Here is a 19,583-nt window from a genome sequence, read left to right on the forward strand (position 1 = left end):
TGTCGACAGACTGACAATTGCATGGTCTGAAGTATCTGCGCCCTTTGCAAAGTAAGGAGACAGCCTCCTCTTTTATTCTATGATAGGAATTCGTGAAAAGGACCCAATTTGAGCCAATCTTCTCTGCATATCTTCATAGGATGGCCATGACATTGGCCACCTTGATAGTGGTAGAAGCTGTCATTATATGCTTGCCAAAGGCATATAGATGTTTACCCTCTTTGTTGATGGGGTTAGGGAAGGACAGAGCATGGCCAGGAGGGATGGACAAGCATTTGCAGGCAGCTGCTGACACCAAAGAATCCGGACTGAGATGTGACCTGAGGCACTTGGGCGCAGAGTCCGGAACCCTGATTTGTTTTGTTGTCAAACCTCTCCTCCGGTGCCAAGGAAGGGTTGGTCATGGTCAAGAGATTGCCCCCCACCATATGTTTTCCTGGGGTGCTCTCCGCTGGTAGAGGGAACCCTCCTGCTGCTCCTATGGAACCAAGCCAAACATCTTTGCATCCCTTGACATTAGGGCATGAAAGGATCCAATTTCGTACAGAGGAGAATTTCGGAGCTGAACATCCTCTGGCTGAACCAAGCGTTAATGAAACGCTGGATATTATTCAGCAGTGCCTCCATGTGCTGCTCCCAGACCATGACATTGCTTCTTTATTAAAGAGCTATTTGCCATTCATTCCATGAGTTTCTTCATGTCCACGTGAACTATGTTATCCAGAAAAACAGTTTGCTTGGGTGATCGGAGGTTGAGACCTTTTGACAAACTGTGTCCTTCAAATTCATTATAAATGGAGGCAGCATGTCCCGATGAGAACGTTCCCTTCTCGCCATGACAGAATTCAGCACAATTAACAAAAATGCCTGATGGCAGCTATGTATTCTAAAATGTTGGTCTATTGAATTTGTATTGATGGTTTTAAATTTGTTAATCAAACAGGAAAACTCTTCCTTCCTCATTGATTAGGAGGAAGAGGTGATTATTGCACTTCATATATTTACCCTTTCGCATTCCCTTTTCCTCCAATCTGGGGGATACACCCATTGCACATTGCACTTTATATTTATTGTATATTTAGGAAACTGTGTCTGTTGATTAACAGTTTTTTATTTAATGCGGCCATATGAAAAGAAGCCATGAATAGAATAAATCTTTTTTTTTGCATTATTGTACCTTCATTCCTATTGTTTCATTGTTGTTCACCACACATGGCACCAGGTCGTCAAACTAATCCATGCTAGTGGTGTGCGTGGAAGCATCTCCCTGGGACACCATCTTTAGATTCAGTGTCTGTAAAATTAAGCATAGGGGCAGGCAGTAGCTGGTACCTTGGAGGATGAGGAGGTGCATTGCGTGATACAGGTACCAATTGAACTTTTTCGGGAGGCTACGAGTCTCTTTAGGAAGATTGAACAAGTGTAGCTTGAGCCAACAGGGCGTTTGTGAGGGTTTCAAAGTTCAGTAGAACAAATAGAAAAGTCTAAAATTGATTAAAACGGGGGGACTAGGCCTCTATTCCCTCCTGGGCTTGCACTCCAGGCTGGGGCCAGCAAGTCTAAAAGGTAGAGATTTTATAAGCTACTAGAACACCGGGAAGGGAGTCCCTTGTCTGCCTTATAGGAGTAAATGGGATGGGGATCTGGGAATCTCAACAGATGACTATGCGTGGCTGTGCATCTGGGTCCGGTTATAGAAGTCTTCTTGATATGCCACAGAAAGGGAAGGCACATACTAAGTCTGTTATAGGTGGTACCTCACCCCACAAAGGCATCACTGCATGAATGCTGCCTATTCTCCCAACTGTTGGCGGGGGTGCAATGCGGAGGATCCCTCATTCTCATGCTATTCGAGTGTCGGAAAACTGATTCTTTTTAGAGGGAAGTCTTTGCTAGGATCAAGGAGATTACAGTGGTCCAGTTACTGATGCAACCGCGTGGTGGTGTTGCTTGGGGACACACAGGCAATGGCGTTGTTCCAATGTCTTGGCATATGGCATCCCTAGTATGGCATCTGCTAGAAGCATTGGAAGAGTCTGGCGGGTCAGTTGCTTCAAATGTGGTGGCTGAAGTGTTGTGACATATTGGTGTCAGAAAAGATCAGTGCCTTGTGTGAAGGGAGGTGAACAAAATATGTAGCCACAAGGAAACCGTTCATGGACTATGGGGAGAACTATCTGGCTGCTGTTGTAAAACCCCCGCTTCTTAGTGATTTTTCACCAGTGTAATGGTTTAAAAGTGTTGTTACAAGGGGAGAGGTGGGCGGTTGTATGGGAGGGTGGCGTAACCTGGGAGGTTCAAACCTTGGGATTTGGGATGTACATTTAGTTCAGGGTGAAGGCGACAACCTGGATGTGTGCCTTGGATCTAACGCTATGTTCGGCTTATACCTGTGTCTCTGCTCACAGTTGGCTTAATACAAAAAATTGGTTGGGGAAAACAAAAGTCTAGCAGAACCTAGCTCAATAAAACCACCATAGTGGCGTCCAGGGGACACAGCCAGAACACCACCATTCAAGGGTAGGCAGGACAGGGCAGGGAACAGATGGGGCTAGGAGTTAGACCCAGCAGGTAGGCTTACACACCCCCCTGTACTCAGATTTTCCCCAGAGACCACAATAATAGTTCCTGAATTCACTGGGCCTCCTGGATTCATGCCTTGGTTCCATTGGAAGAGGTCCAGTGGCCACAGGTTCAGAGGTCACTTCAACTATCATGTTTTTTGGTCCTGCTAGTTCCTGGTTCTAGGCTCCGTTGGACCAGCTCTGGACATTGAACAGCTGGACACTCCACCACTCCATCCACAACCTCAGACGACTCCGAGGATGCAGGTTGTGAAAAGCAATGGGCACTTAAATTAAATGGCAGAAGGTGACCCTTGTGGCAGAAACAAAGAAGCTGCTCCTGCAAGGACCCTCTTCGTGGTGGAGGGCTTCAACTCAGAGACATGCTTTTAATTCCACAAGCTCAGAGCCTGTAGAATCCCCAGACTCAACTCGAGGCAGGAAGGGTTGCAGCAAAGTAGCCCAGAATGACATCTGGCTAACTCACAGGATAGGCGGACACTTAAGAGCACTTCCAGTGGCTAGATCATTGGACAGTGGTCGGGATTGGTTGTTCCCACTGGCTCAGGGGACGTTGCACTGATGAAGTATTTCAGGAGATCTGCAGAAAGGCAGTGCTTTGCCGGACAAATGAAGAAAGGGCTGCTGGTAACCTTCCAAAGAGTTCTGAGTCTTCAGCAGGGTGCTGCTCTTTATAGAGGTTGTGGCTCCAAAGATCTGCTGAATGGCAGGAAGAGTCCCCATCTTATCCAAAATCCAGGCTGGAGTTGCTACCAACGGCAAAGATCTGTACCAATTCTGGACAGCTTCTGGCCACTGCATCTGCCCAGCAACTGACACATTCTGGCATAAATGTGGATTTGGTCCAGAGACTCCCAGCCTCACACAGACAATGTCACTTTGCCCATAAAAGCTGGAGCTTTGCCCAGGAAAGGGGTACCATATATGGAAAATCCAGCCACTCCAGGGAAGAAAGCACTACAGAAGTATTCGCTGCCACAAGCCCATACGGGACACAGCATGCAAGTAACCACAAACTTACCTTAGACAAAAAGTGTTTACTACACTGTGTGTTTCACCTTCTGTGCAGACTATTTTGCTATGGAGAACAGAGTTCTCCTGCACCGATAGGCATAGGGACTGATCAGTTCCCCAAAACAGATGCAAAGTGGACCAAAAAGGCTTCCTATACCTCCAAAGTCAAGAAGGGTTCAAAACAATAGAAAAGGTAAATTGTCCCATTGATAATTATGGATGGAAAGATGCCAAAAAAATATTTCCTAAAAGCAACCAAAAGTCAGCTTTGTGCCTAGTGCCAGTAATGCTACTATAAAAAAAAATCTGAATGTTCTTATATGGGAATGACATATGTCATTCATAACGCACCTGTACACAGGTGTTTCTAGGCGCAACAAGACAAGGAGGGGGAAACGGAGGGAGGATGAAGCAACGATCTTACTTGGCCTTGTGTCATTCAGATCGCGCAAGCATAGGGAAGCGGAGAAGTGCAAAGGGGTGATGGAGAAGTGCATGTAATCAAAGGTTCAGCCAAAGGGTGCTCATAAGTGCCAACAGAGGGGACTGTAGGGTTACAGATACAGACCACAAGTGCTGGGGGGCAATGCAAGGTGCAACTAGACAGGCAGGGACCTGGGCCCAAGTTCAGAGGGTGTCCAGGTGATCAGTGCATGGCACAGATGGGTCATCCGCAGGGAAGAGGTAGAGAGAACGTGGAAGCGAAGAGGAAGGTCTTGAGTTGCTTCCAGAACTGAAGGTGGTTCTGCTCAAGTTTGAGAGACGCAGGGAGGCTGTTCCACAGGGAGGCCCCAGCCGAAAAAAGATATGCCCTCAACTCTCTGCTTGGAAAAGCGGCTGACCCTCAGAGAGTTGGAGGTGGATGAGCAGAGAGCTTGAGATGGGAGATACTTAGGAAGAGAGAGTTGGAGCTAGTGCGGACCAAGGCCCCAGAAAGCCTTGTGGAGAATGCGCAGGGTCTTGAACTTGATCCTTGCCACCATTGGGAGCCAATGAAAAGATTTCAGAGATGGAGAAATGCAATCCCTGGACTTGAGGCCAAGGACAAGTGTTGCAGTCCTTTTCTGGATAAGTTGTAGAGGACTGAGAGTAGAGGCAGGAAGATTTAGAAAGAGGCTGTTGCAGTAGTCCTGCCTTGAGAGGACCAGAGCTCTAGACACAGAGCGCTTCGGGAAAAGTGAGGAAAGGAAGAATACCTTTGAGGAGGTGCAGTTGATAGATTGACTTCTTAGAAAATGCTAGTTAGTATAGGTTTGTGGAGCCAGAATGGAAATGTATGGGGCACAGCCTGCATGAAAATGTTTTTTATACTGGCATATATTGCCGGGACCTGCATGACAATAAATTGGGAAATGTGCCTGTGCACATTTTTTACTTGCATCACTTGTACTTTCAGTCATGAGTTAGCATACATCCTACAACACAGATTGCAAACTGTCTGACCTTTTACCCACATTTTCACAAGGTGTGTTGTGCAATGCACCATTTTAAACCATTATGCAAAAAAAATTCTCTGGGGAGGGGTTAGAATCCCCCCAAAACCTGGTTTTATTAGTTCGGACTCCCTCGCTATGCTCGGTCGCAATCACATACTTGTGGCAAATATTGAAACGCTCCAATGAAACAACTCACCAGGGGCCAGGCACTAACCCCTTCTTTCTACGCCAGGTGAAACATTTAAGCTTTGATTAAAAATCATTTACTTCTTTCATTTGGAGTAGTGCATGCCCCTGCAGCGGCATAATCATCATTGCACACACGTGATGGTCCGGGCCGGCTCGGTGCTTTGTTAAGGAGCTTTGGGGGGCCCTGAGCATGGCTCGCAGGCGGCCCCTCAAATTGTGTGCTAAGCAACTGGGTGTTATAAACTTTTTTTTATAACGTACTTGATACCAGAGGTTGGTTTCTAAGTGCAGGATTGGGATTCGAACCTGTGTTGCGCTGCATTGTCTTGCTTCCAAGACAAACGCATTGCCCCTGAGCTATCACCCCTCACCATAAGTCTAAGTTATTACACAAGTCAGGTAATGAGAAAAAGGCTCAGGGGCCTCTCGTCTAACTTGCATCGTGTCCCTTCTAGTAGTATCAGCCGTAGCTTAGGTGGCCGAGTTGTAAATGGAAATTGGCCCTACTGACACAATGCAAGCTTTTGATACAAAATGCCTGAATCACAGTTTTTCATATCTCAGTGAATTGTTCTATTTGAAACAGCATTCATATTTACGTACATGTTATAAATAGAACATGATACTTGCACGATTTAGCATAGTATGTGATTAGCATTATGTAAACCTTTAAAAAAGTACATCACTGAACATGGCAAAGAACACAGAATTATCAAACAAATTAAGAGTCACTAACCTGTGGTGCTAACCATGTACTTCCACTTGACGACATACGTATCACCCTCATGAAACTGCCCGATGCTTTGCTTGGGTAACCGACTGTAGTCAAACTCCAGTATGTGCCACACATCTACAGACTCGGTTATGATTTCCAACTGCCTTCGATCATCCCCTTCCACAAACCCGTAGCCCCGGCCAACGTTTAATCCATCCAGTACCGTTCCCACTGCAGTTTGGGGAACTGGGACCATAAGCATGATGTTGTATGGCTTAAAGTCTGCTTTCTGACCTTCCTGCAATGACAGAAATGTACATTATTTTCATAATCGACACCAGTATTAGACCCTTCATGATTGAGTAGATGCTTGCTGCGCAGTCTAGTTTTTGCATTGTAATTCACATAGTATGTGATCTCTGGCAGCAGTACCACATTAGCGGCGTATTCATTCCATCCAAATGTAATCAGACCGAGAACCATATCTTTCCTTCCGAGATACCCAAAGAGACCCATTGCTAATCAAGAGGTAACTACAATTGTCTTTCTTTGTTATGCTTGTCTTGTTGCAGGCACACATGCAAGCACATAGAGCTATGTCAGAAAAAGACAGTATACTTCTACTTGGTTCCTTCTCTTCTATTGAATCAGTTGGAAAGCGTATTAGTTATAAAAATACCTTGGAGATTGGCACTTATATAGTGAGGTACAAAAAAGAAAAGCATATGCGTAGCTTCGGACTACAGCTAATGACCTATTGATTGGACAAGCAATGCCCATCTAATAATGAACAATCTCCTGCAAGGTTCATTGGAAAACGAGACAACAATCCAACTCCTCAGTCACTCGACTACAGTTCAGAGGGGACAGAAGAGGATATGCAGTGGACTCGCGCATAGGACACCAGACTCAGTGACCACAGCCCAAACGAAGAACATCTATGTTCCCTACTTACAATTCATGAAAATGTGGAAAGGCACAGCCGATATTCAAACAGGGCTGGGGGAGCACCTTGCAAAGACCCATTTTCCTGTGCTACCTCCCAAATTGCCTTGAGGTTTGAGAAAAATGGGATTCCTTGAGGAGAAACGCTTACAGGAAACAGCCTACGACCTGTATCATGTGATTAGGTCATCGCTGACACCTGTAATGATATCAAAGACCTATCTGCAATGCATTTTACAGATCTTTAATTGTTTAATTGTATACATATATATCACATATATATCACTAACTGGAAAAGCCAAAGTCAAGCCTGACAGAAAACAATGGGGAATACCAAAGAAAAATAACAGGCAAAGGATCATCTGCATACTAGCATTGTATTGCCTAGTGACCGAGGTTAAGGGCATTCCAAATATGCGTACAGTGAGTGTGGAATGATTAGATATGCACATGACTAGATTCACGATTAACCACAGGCCAGAATATATATATATTACTAGTAGAAGGAAAACAATCCAATGAGTAAGTGAAAACATGTACACAGGGCCGATGCCAAGTTAATGGTCTCTCGGGCACTGGTCTGAAATTATATTTCACACAGGTGTTTTACAGGGACTTGAATAAAAGACTGAAAAGGATGAGCTTTGAGAAATGTGCAAAATGCCAAATGAAAGGGGGAGCCTCAAAGCATGAGTGACAACTTGTTCTGGGCCCTTGCTTAACAAAGGGGGAAAAAAAAAACCCTTTAACTAAAGTTAGTCTTAAGAATGCCAAGCAAATTTTGGTTCCTGATCTAGAAAGAGAAAGTGTTGAAGAGCTCACAGAGAGGGTGGAGCTCGACACGAGAGTCACCTGAAGACCAGAGTCAAGCCTTAATCACAGAAAGGAAGCCAGCGAATAATGTTCCAGGCCCTTCCATACATATTCAAATAGCCAAGTCTATAAGAGTCCAAAAAGCACAGTTTTGCATCTTTTGGAAATATTTCAGCAGACCTTTTGGAAGATTTGCTATGAAGCCTGTTACAATACAGCAACACAAAAGGTGATGACTGGAAGGTTTAGAATGTATCTTAACCTCTGACATTGCTATGGGCAACCCCCTCCAGACCATCGTTCGCCGCCTGCCAAGCCATTACAAAAGGGGAAAGACCATAAACAAATTAGGCTTGGTCCCATCCCAAAAGGGGCAGTCTAGTCCAAACTAGTAGGTTACATCCCTTCAGCACGAGACCACAAGCATCTCCAAAAAATGTTCGGCCTTGCTGGGCCTCATCAGTGAGGAGTAGCCTGAGACTCTAGGCCCAGCATACTCAGGACCCAAGGGACCCATATCTGGGCATACCTGTCCCACTCGGTGTGACGGTTTTGCCTTTTACAATACTCAGACAGGAGTTCATTAGAGCCCCTATTACAACACCACTGCACTCTTTCGCAGAGTATGTGCCATGTGAAAACAGATTTTGCCATTATCATCATATGTTAGAAAAACTCACCGTCGGATTACTTATTTGTAAGAAACTTAAATGGATTTGTGATATTTTCGGACAGGTAGCATTTCTTTTCCTCTTTGGAACTATACTGGAATCGATTGCTTGCTACTGACCACCAGTGCACAACTGTTCAGATTGTACCTATGGTAATGAAGATTAACATAATAGTCCTTGTTTCTTCTTTGGACTACTTCAGATAGGTAACTATATCAACAACCAAAATAAAAGAATAAAGGCCAGTACACTGACAAAATATACTTATTCTGTCAATAATTACAGATCCATATAACATAGGCTCAAAATTATTTAATGCTTGAAGGAAGTGTTTGGTGGAGTCGGTGCAGAACATGTAATTCATGCACAGGTACCTGCATGCAACAGGAGAAAGGACTGCAAGATCGAAGTCCTTGAAGACAGACTTCCAAGCTTAGCAGGTACTGGGCACAACAGTTGTCCATGCATTTTGCCCCAAAGATTCACTCACGTTTATATGCATCTTAAATAGCCAACTCAATAGTGGCCACACAATCAACCTGGATTCAAGAGTGGAAATCTAAAAAAAGAAAATTACAAAAAAATGCAACCCTCATGCTTTGGTCCTGTCCGTAGTCCTGCTGTAGGAAGATCCCATCTCAGTGCACACCCTTTGATCTGAAGGGTGTGTTATGAAATGCGCCAGTTACTCGTGTGGCATGCACGTTTGACATGTGGGATTAAAATCCTTGCACAAATCCAGGTACGCTGCAAGTTGGTGTTCTGGACCACCACCAACGGTGCATCAGATTACCCCACTTTCGATTGCACTTTGAATGACAACCATCATGTACAATGACATGCTACTGTAAATAATGAAAATGACGCAGTTTTAAAGACTAGTTAGAGCAACAGGATTACTATAACAGCACTTTATCAATAATCAGATTTCAAACTTTAGTACAAGTACAGTCGAACACATTAAGGAAAACAACCTTTCGAACATACCACAGGTAATGCGCCGGTAAAACACTAGCAGAAAAAAATGATTCATCGGCACAATCTTCTAAAACTAGAAACCTATTGAGAACAATAGGCAGTACCCAACAAAAAGTCATCGGTTCATCAAACTAGAGAAATACTTGGAAACAATGAACACGTGCTTCAACTTTCTGATTCAGTGGACTTGGGAGTAACACTCAGGTTAGGAATGGTTCTCAAACTAGAACACCAACAACAGATCATCCGCACCGGTGTCTTGAGCGCAGATCTTTAGAAACCATGAAGACACCAGGCAAGCATTTTTCTGATTATCATCTTCTGCTTTTGAACAAGCAGAGAAGTCTTTCACCACCTTCCCTCCACTTATAACAAATCAACTGACTTCCTGTCAACCTTTAATGACACACACACACACATTCCCCCAAAATAATCCATTCCCTCAAAAGACTGATATTTTTATGGTTGGTGTGCTGCAATGTCCATTATTTCACGCTGATGGCATAGATTGAGGTACCTATTGTGTCACACTGATAGGATGTGAACATGTTACCCAACAGCGGTTAGGGCCTTTTGTGATTGCCAGCATCGACCCTTTTTGGCTGTAAAAGGAAATGCAAGAAGGGGGGGGGGGAATTAACATGATCAGGCAATGCAGCTTTCCGACTGGTGTGATTACAAACATCTACAGCGCCACATTGAAATCACGTATCCAAAAAATTATAATCATTTTAATTACATAATGTATTTCTGCAAACTATCTCCTTGAATAGGTTTCACTTTCAGAATAATGTTCCTTCAATATTAAACTGTTTCATGAGTGGCAATTTAAAAATGGGAAAAAAAACGCTCAATTCACCAAACATTTGATGACAGCGTTACAATGCGGACGGGGCACTGACTCACACATTTACAGTGTGGCAGAATTATACCCTGGGACCATCCCCATCATCTCTAATGGTCTGGCAGTTTAAGCTCCAGAATAAATGTGTTCAATAAAATTCTGGCCAGTTGTATACTGCAAAGTAAAGTTGTTTACTCCCAGCAACCAAATAAGCAGAAGGGACTTTACAGTAGAGGTAGAAGCCTCTTAAGTAGCCAAGGCTTCTCTTCCAAAGAACTACGGATTCATCATTAGTACCTTCTGCGTCATGATTTCCTCAACCACATTCTTTTCCACTGGTTTCTTCATTTCAGTCCAATCAAGAAATTTTTCTTTAAACAGTAAAGTTTCATTATGTTCTGTGATTCGACCAAAAATGGCCCAATCAGGACGTCCCTGTCCTTTTCTGCAAAATAAAGAGACAAGGGTATATTAGAATTAAGAGATCGGTTACCATCCTGCCCACAAAAATAGCTTTACATCATACAGTCAGGTAAACAATTACTCAAAGTATCAGGGTTCCTGCCAATCAACACCAACTTGCAGAGATGGAGGACAACTACACATATCCTGAAAGGAGATCTGACCGCACTGAGAAAGGAGGGAAACTACTCATGAGTAGTTGACCGAATACTCAAGAGTCCCAGGACAACAGGCGTGCAAAGGAAATACAAAAAGAGAACTTCCTTTTTCACTTAAAGTTCACAATAATGTATTTTTCAGGTAAAACGCATTCGAGCAAGGGTTTAAAGCAAAGGTAATTAGGATATGAAGGAGAGTTTTTGCAGTGTTTAGTCTTATGAATTGTGCTGCACGCAGCAAAATGCATGGCCGCAATTCAGTGCAATCAAGGGAGTCGGGGAGGGTGTGTGGTGTAGTGGCTAATTTCCAGCCCCACTTCCTTGAACTGCAAAAAGTTGGAGCTGGTCAGAAAGCAGTAAATCCACAGTACAAAGAGCTAAATTAAAGAAACACTGGAAGTAGATGAGCCCTTTGCTTCAATTTGTGAACCCCAAATCCAGGCCCCCGTGCAAACTGAGCAAAAGCAACCCTTTGGGATTAACTCAGCTGCCACAAAACCTTTCTACAATCAGAAAAAAGTCAAAACGTACCACCTTCAAGCTAAATATTTTGCTGGGAGGTCAAACGACATCACTGGGGTTCCATGTTTAGCAGGCGAGGGTGGCACTATGCTACAGGACTCTGTGGAACTAATGTGCTGATAAGGTAAGTGAGGGGTCTTTCCTTCACCAAGAACACTCAAGACTTTTCTACTGTATACAATACTAATGATGGCAACAAGAGGCAGTAACCCGGATAGAAGAGCCATGATGGCGCTATTCAGTGTACATAATTCTAGATAGCATGGTTTCATTAGGACACAGGTAGCAGGTGAGAGAGGAAGGGCGCTGTGAGAGAGAAAGGGCACATTGAGCGAATGGAAGCAGAGAGAGATAGGGGAACAACACACACATGTTCAGTAATGTTCTATCTGTTAATGATTCTTATTAAGATGGACCTCTAGAATCTGGCCTGGTTGACAGATTTTAGGAGGCCGCCCTACTTATGAAGAAGCTCAGAGGTTAGCCAAAACTCAAGGTAGTGTGGGAAACAGTCAAGGCTTTGTCTCAGGCGAGTGGGGTCAAGAGGCCTCAATGAGTCCACACAGTATGGCACATAATAATACAATTTAGGAAGTCAGTTAAGAAAAAAAGTTAATTTAGGCCTCATGAAAATGTATCTAAAATGTAGTATTATCACACAACACTCTAGAATACAAATATATACAGTCATCAGTAGGTAAACTTAATAAACATCAGATAACAATCAAGCAAAACAGGTAAATAAGTTAGATGCAGTAAATGATTGCAACCAAATCACAAGAGCAATACCCTAACTTGAGAAGTCCAAACCCCGAGTTTAATTGAACCTTGTGCCCAAAAGTCAGAGCGTTCAGCTGTGTGTTTCTCACCAGTAGGAGTTTTCTTTAGAAATTATCCAATGGGCTTTCGGTGGCAACAGTTTCAAACTATTACCAGCTTATTCAAGAATTTAACAAAGAAAAACTGGGTTCCATTTTCTTCCAGACCCAAGGCTAACACAGGGGCAGGGCACCTCGACAATGAAAGGTGAGTAGAATGGTGACTTGCTCCCAATGATATCCTATGGAGGGCATGGGGACAGGCACACTAAAGCTGCTTCACCCCCAAAACACAGGACATTCTGTCCTACCTCTCCTCTGCACCCACTCATTCACCATCACCTCCTGGGCCCCCATCGGCCACCCCATCATGCCCCCTCTTCTCTACTCCCTCTCCCCGGTCTCACCCGAGGACGTTTCTAGACAAGTCTGGTCTATGAAAGCCTCTTCCAAACAGGTGGACCATTGCCCCAAAACCATCAAGGACAACATTGACTCTCTAGCTCCAGCCTTGGCAGACCTCTGCAACCTCTCCTTCGCCACTTGAGCTTTCCCTACTTCTCTCAAGCATTCTCTTGTGCTCCCTCTGCTCAAAAAACCCTCTGCCGACCATTCTATTCCAGCAAACTATTGCTCTATCTCCATCCCTCCTTTCCTGGACAAACTCCTGGAGAAGTTGGCTATCTCTCAGCTTACCCTCCACACAAAACCTGTTGGTTGTTTTCATGATCATCAGTCTGGCTTTAGAGCACCATAGGCATGGAAACTGCTCTTCTGAACACCCGTGAAAACCTGCTCGCAAACCTGGACTCCAACTCTCCCTTTGTCCTCATTCTCCTTGACCTGTCCCCTGCTTTTGATACAGTAAACCACAACATCCTAAACATCCTTAACTCCCGTTGCATCACAGATCAGGACCTGGCGTGGCTTGTGTCCTTTCTATCTGACCGTCCTCCCCAGATGGAACTTGTGTCTTTTCTCTCCGCTATCACTATCTCAACTTGTGGTGTCCCCCGAGGATCCAATCTATCCCCCTGGTTTTTCAATGTCTGCATGGCCCCTTTGACGCTGTTGATCTCTGCCTTCACCTCCAACTTTCAGTGTTATGCGGATGAGACCGCTCTCTTTCAGGCTACCCTCAGCCTCCTCTTCCTGCTCGCTCATTCCAGACTGTCCGCAATTCAGTCCTGGTGTGCTACTAATGATCTCTGCCTTAATGCCAACAGTCCTCAATGGGACACCCGCTCCCACTTTCACTCTGGTTGGCCTCCCTTGGTCCTGCACCCCTACCCACATGTGAGGCAAAAAATCTAGGGATCATCTGTGACTCTCTCTCCTTCTCTTCTCACATCACTGACATGTCCAAAAAATCTCACTACCAGCGGCACCTCCTCGGAGGTATTCTACCTTTTCTCACCTTCCCCCAGAGGTTCACTGTCTCCAAAGCCCTAGTCCTCTCCAGACTTGGCTACTGCTAAAGTCTCTTTCTCAATCTTCCTACTTCTTCTTGCTGACCTCTTCAACTTATCCAGAGCAGAACCGCAAAACGTATCCTTGGCTTCCAGCCCAGGGACCGTATCTCTCTGGCACTGAAATCACTCCACTGGCTCCCTGTGGCTGCAAGGACCAAGTTCAAGTCCCTCTGCACAGACCACAAGGCATTCTGGGGCCAGGGCCCTTACTATCTATAATGCTCTCTTCCCAAATACTCTAGTCTAGAGCCCTCAGCTCTGCCTCCTCCAACTCTCGGCAGTTGAGCCATTTTTTCAAAATAGAGATTTGGCAGTAGAGCCTTATCTGGAGGTGCCTCCCTCTGGAACAGCCTCCTTGCCTCTCTCCATCATGAACCCGACCTCAAGTTCCAGAAATTACTCAAGGCCTTCCTCTTCCTCCTGCTCTCCCCTGCTAACCTCCTCTCTCATTTCCCTCCTTTCTCTTCCCCAATCTGCTCAGCTTGCTGACTGGTTGCCTGGTGCACCTCCAGAGCCCTACAGGTCACAGGCATGTCACGACCCACGCCCAAAACCCCCTCTGGCAAACCCATTGGCCAGGTGGAGTCAGGACTCGGGCCTCTGGAGCCTGGCATCCTCTTAAAAAGCCCTCATGGGGCCAGTCCTGGCGCCATTGGCGCCAGGCTCATACACCATGAAAAACAATGTGCTTGGGAACTACTTTATTGTATTGTCAGCCAACATGGAGGCAACCACATAGCTTGGTTCCCAAGAACCAAGCTATGCAGTCTAGTGTTTTGGGTGTGGTAGCCTAGGGACTACTTTACCTGGACTATTTTGTTGGGGCTATTTAAACCACACCCGAGCAAGACAACACGCTTCGCGTTACTTTGCAGCTTGCAACCTGACGCTCACCGTGTCCAGCTATTCCCTCGAACCTCGGAGAAGAAGAACCGGCAAGGAGACAAAAGTATCATCATTAGCAGCAGCATCTTACCTGCAGTCTTCATCTTTAAACACTCCCAGCTACTGAGAACAGCTTCCTCGAATATGCACGCCTCCCGGACAGAACGACCTGAAAGAGGAAGATCGAGGCAACATTAAAGAAAGCAGTAGAGGCATTTACAAATTACGAACTGCTCAAAAGGCTTACCTAGCTGGTCGCCTCTCGGCTGGCACCACTCCGGACATTCCACTCGCGCTGAAGAACACCGCGACCTACAAGGAAGGAAAACACAGGTTAGCAAAGGCAAGACTTCGCAGCGCTGCGCATAGCGCTTACTTACCGCATCATAGCGCTCTTAATGCGCCATCATTTACCAGCTGGGCTCAACCAAGCCAGTTCGCCGCACTGAAGCTCCACATATCTAAGGTAGAAAAGAAAAACATTTTAAACAAAGAAAGGCATGCAGGATAGCAACAAAACTAAACAGCAATAAGACCTACCTGAACAATATCAAATGGGCCGGCGTCAGTGAACTAACTGGACCGCACTCGCCCATGAAAGACAACTCGCCCCTGCAAAGAAGGCAGGACGGAGAGCACGCCTAATTCTACCACAAGGTGAGGAGAGGGCGCCAGAGGGACTGAAATCATACGGGGGTGGAGGGAGGATACTTACCCCAGTCGGTCAGTCTTGAACACAGTCCTCCTGTATTGAACCTTCCCCGCAGACCTCATCAGGGCAAAGCTGAGAAGCATACCAGCGAGTAACCCGGCTGGGTGGCGTCCCTGTGGATACCAGGTGAGCGTAACAAGGCACCTCCCCAGTCCTGCACTTTGCTTAGTACTACTGCATCATGCTCCATGAGAGGAGCAACCACTCTGCACTTGTCCCCCTCCCAGTCCCTTGTACTTCCCGTCTCTGCGCACTTGCACGACCTTGACTGTACTAGGCCTAACAAGTCTGTCCTGTCCTCCCTCCGTCTCCCCTCCTTAGCCAGGCCTAGCACTGTAGTTTATTGTACTGTATGTTCCTTTTCCCTCTCCTCCCACCCCCCTTCTCTCCTCACTCCTTGTCACACACACTAGTAGATATGCCTATGGCATAGTATGCTCGTTATTGTTTGATCATTCAGAATCTTCAAGACCTAAGAATGACTGTAATCCCTCATTCCCTTCCCGACTTGAAGTGCTTTGAAGCACTTCACTTGTGTATAAGCGCTTTACCAATGAACAATTACAATTACTTACACCCCCTTACTATGATTTCCCCAGATGTGTTTGTGGACCGTCTGTGGGTCGCTGGGGGCTCAATCTTCTGATGCGATTTCCAGTGAGGGGTGCCCAGGAGTTGCTGGTTCAAGCATTCTTTCGGTCGGCTGGTAATGCAAGATGCAAACCCTGTCAGTTTAGGAATGCAGACTCCAAAGATGTAGGCCTCCTTAGAACACTTCTCTGGATGAAGGAAGGAGAGTTCCAGCGACCATAACCATTTGCAGGCGACAAGTGGCCCTTCCAGTCGCGGTCACAGCAGCTGCTCCAGTACACGTTCCTGTGAAGGTGGGAAGCTGACATTCGGGGTGTTGGGGGGGGGGGGGGGAAGGGGGATTGCGATCGGGGGTCAGTGACCTCTGGCACAAGCTGGTGACCACCAAAGTTAAGGACTTCAATTCAGAACAGCAATGCTTATGGAGAAAGCTGGTCAGTACACCAGGCTGTGCATGGACACTTCCAAAGGCTCTGAAGGGCTGGATTTTCAAGGTGTTGAGACTAGTTAGTCCCTCTAGTTCAAGGCACAAACCATCGCCCAGGGTCTTCGGAGATCAAGCAGAGGAGCAGGGCTCGGGTCGGACACTGGAGGGGATGCTAGACCACTTCAGGTGGTCTTCAGGTCATCAACGGTCTGTTGTTCTTCGAGGGATTCTTGGCACCAACAAAGCTACAGAAGTCCTCTTATTCAAAGTCTGAACTGAAGCAAGTCTATAACCATTAATGGCGAGGATCTGCACCATTCAAACAGCCAGTAGATATCCAATCATGGCAACTACCGTTTTCACATTCGCCACAGTTACAGACAATGATGTGAACTGGGACTAGATAGTTCCAGCCTCCATTCCCAGGCCAGCCAACCCCACCCACCCCCATCCCCACCCACACTTATAAGGACTTTCCTGACCTCAGAAGGCAGGAAGGCGGCCATACTGCAATATGGCCAGATAAGTGAAAATCTTGTGGCACTACCATTTAAGGACACTAGCCATCCGTGCTAAACGCTAATGTGCACACCAAAGATAAGTAGTAAAAATGTAACTGCTGTCACCAACTTGTCTTTAGGCACATAAAAGTAAGCAGAGAAACCATGTTTAAAAAGGATAGGGTGATACACAAGTATCCCCATTCCACTGCATTGCAGGTCTGAAGGACTCATCAGTTTCCCCATAAAAAGTGAGCAAAAGGCAAGTGAAGCTGAAGGCTTTACTTCCCTTAAAAAGATTCAGGACTAGGGAGCACTGTTGCACAGCATTCAGATTGGCAGCGGTAGATTGAAGGTCTGCCAAACATCAGATCTCCATAATCGAACGCTTTCTGACTGGGCGGGCTCGCAAGTCTGCCGTTGAGGCATTGACTAGTTGCTCGCTGATATTGGAGCAGGGATTGCAATGCCTGGCGCTCTGGGCCTGCATGTGTCATCGGTGCGTGCCATCTGGGCCAAGCTGTGAGGAGTGGCAGTGCGTATGAGTACTCTTCTCTCCTAAGCCTGGAGGTTGGTGTGGATCCCGTGGGGCAGCACATCAACCCAAGGTGCATCGGTGCCTCAGCAGCAGCAGTGATCTCTCCGAGAAGAATTCCCCTACCCTCTGCAAGGGGAGAGGGCTGGTGGTGGTCGTGGCCTTCTATGTGGCTGCTCCAGACCGAGGGTCCTCCTTGGTCTTGGTGGATGCCGTGGTCTGACATACAGCCTGTATTTTCTCCCTCGACATGCAGGCACTGTAGCACGTGCACTGGTGCATCTGTGAGGGCATGGTAGTCGGGGGCACACATCTGCCGGCATGTAGTTTGGACACTCTCTCGCTGTCTGGCGCCTGGAGTGGTGGGCAAAGTGGGCCGCTACGGGGACAATGTCTGTGGTATACAATATCAAGGGGAAGCTTGATCACTTTGGAAGTGCGCCCCTTTTTTCAACCCGGAGTACATTCAGCTCTTATATGTAATCCAAAGCTACCCCTTTATCAGCTGGTTCTGGTTGTCTAACAGTCTCTTGAGAGTTTGTCGTTCTCTTGGGGAAAAAACTCAATTTTCAAGAAAGTAAGGGGAGCAGAAAGACAGCTGCAAGACAGGGGGACATATCTAGAAATATAATTTGACCCAACTGAAAATTAAGATCACTCACTAAAGAAACACTTGAGGCAGACATGAGAGGGTTCATAACGGAAAAGATGAGATTTCTAGAAGTAACACACCCAATAATGCCAGTATTTCACCTACTACCAAAGAGTCACAAGGGGCGCACCAATCCTCCAGGACGCCCAATAATTTCAGCAATGGGAAGTCTACTTGAACCCATGGCTCAAAACCTGGATAGGGCAACTCAGTCATTCATTCAAGCCAGTGCAACCTTTATTAAGGACACAACATATCTTTTGACAAAACTGAACACCACGAGTTTGTACCTGGATGAGACATTTTATTTACCATGGATGTGACCTCACTGTACACAAACATAACACATGAGGTGGGGCTGGAGACCATGAAATGGCCATTACTGGTGAATACAACATGCAGTGCAGACAAGAATTTTCTTACTCTTCTGAAGTTGGTATTAATGAACAACTTTTTAGGTTAAATTATACATTTTACTTACAACTTTCAGGCCCTAGCTACGCTAATAACTTCATGTTCTATCTTGAATCTGAACATGTAATAAACTCATAAAGATGGGATGAAACAGCTATCCCTCTACCTGAGATACATCAATGCATTTGGCATATGGAGGGGTCCAGTACATGAGTTACAAAACTTTTTCGAGATGATGAATCAGATGCATCCTAGTATAAAATTCAAAAACAGACAATAGTGAAACGAAAATACACTTCTTGGATATAGAGAAATACTAGGAAGTTAATAAGTTAAACAGAAGAATTTTCACTTAGCCTACAGACCGGAATAGTTTGCTACTGGCTACAAGTTTCCACCCAAAACGTACATTAGATAGCACACGTTTGAGTCAGTTTCTGTGGTACAGATGGAATATCTCAAGTTCTGAGGAGTATGAAAGACAATCATTAATTTTGAGAGAGGAGGTTCTAGCGAGGCAATATGATGAAAATATGATTCAGAAAGTAGTCGAAAAGGTATCCCATACAAAACGAGAATCTGCTTACACCAAAGCCAGCGAAGGTTTGTCGTCCGCTGGTCTACGTGACCACCTATTCTATAGGTCAAAAAATAAACGGGTGATCAAAACACACTGGTCAAAAAAGCAGATGACTCAACATTGAAGAAACTATTCCAAAATCCACCAGTTTTTTCATACAAGGACAGTCAGGCCATCAAAAACACCCGAGTGAAATCTGAACTTACATCATCAAAAAATACCAGGAGAGGCTTTGTGGGCACACAACCTTGCAGTAACTGTTAGCACTGCAGTCATGTCATAAAGGGCAATGAGATCACACTTCCACACACTGGAAAAAAAGATTGAACTAAGACACTCTTGGACCAAACACAAATCTAACATACAAACTAGAAACCTATACTCACCAGTATCTATGCACTTCCTAGATACAAAACAATGTAGCACAAATGAAATGTGCCATTTTGGAGCAGGTGCAAAAGCTGATGAGTGGAGGAGATGTGACTTGATTGTTAATGCAGAAGGAAGTAGAGTGGCTTGACCGTCCGGACTGTTTAGTGCCAAGGGGGATGAACAATGACTGATTTAACATGCTTCATCTAATGAGGATGGTCAGAATGAGAGCAGGTGAGATCTGTGAGGAGCAACTGAATCTGTGAAAGATCACTTGGGAGACTAGGTGTTAT

General features: G+C 45.5%; 1 protein-coding gene across 5 annotated transcripts in view; it reads right to left on the bottom strand.

Moving 5' to 3' along the window:
- SVIL (supervillin) overlaps positions 1-19,583 on the bottom strand; it is a 950,451-nt gene that overhangs the window by 112,891 nt on the left and 817,977 nt on the right. For all 5 annotated transcript variants that reach the window (XM_069648084.1, XM_069648081.1, XM_069648082.1 and 2 more), the window contains 2 exons: positions 10,488-10,635; positions 5,961-6,237 (listed from right to left, as the gene is read on the bottom strand). In XM_069648084.1, the coding sequence (XP_069504185.1) occupies positions 5,961-6,237; positions 10,488-10,635 (425 nt within the window). The remainder of the gene's footprint in view (positions 1-5,960; positions 6,238-10,487; positions 10,636-19,583) is intronic.

The sequence above is a fragment of the Ambystoma mexicanum genome, chromosome 2q (assembly GCF_040938575.1).
Source record: "Ambystoma mexicanum isolate Mex_15411 chromosome 2q, UKY_AmexF1_1, whole genome shotgun sequence".
NCBI lineage: Eukaryota > Metazoa > Chordata > Amphibia > Caudata > Ambystomatidae > Ambystoma > Ambystoma mexicanum.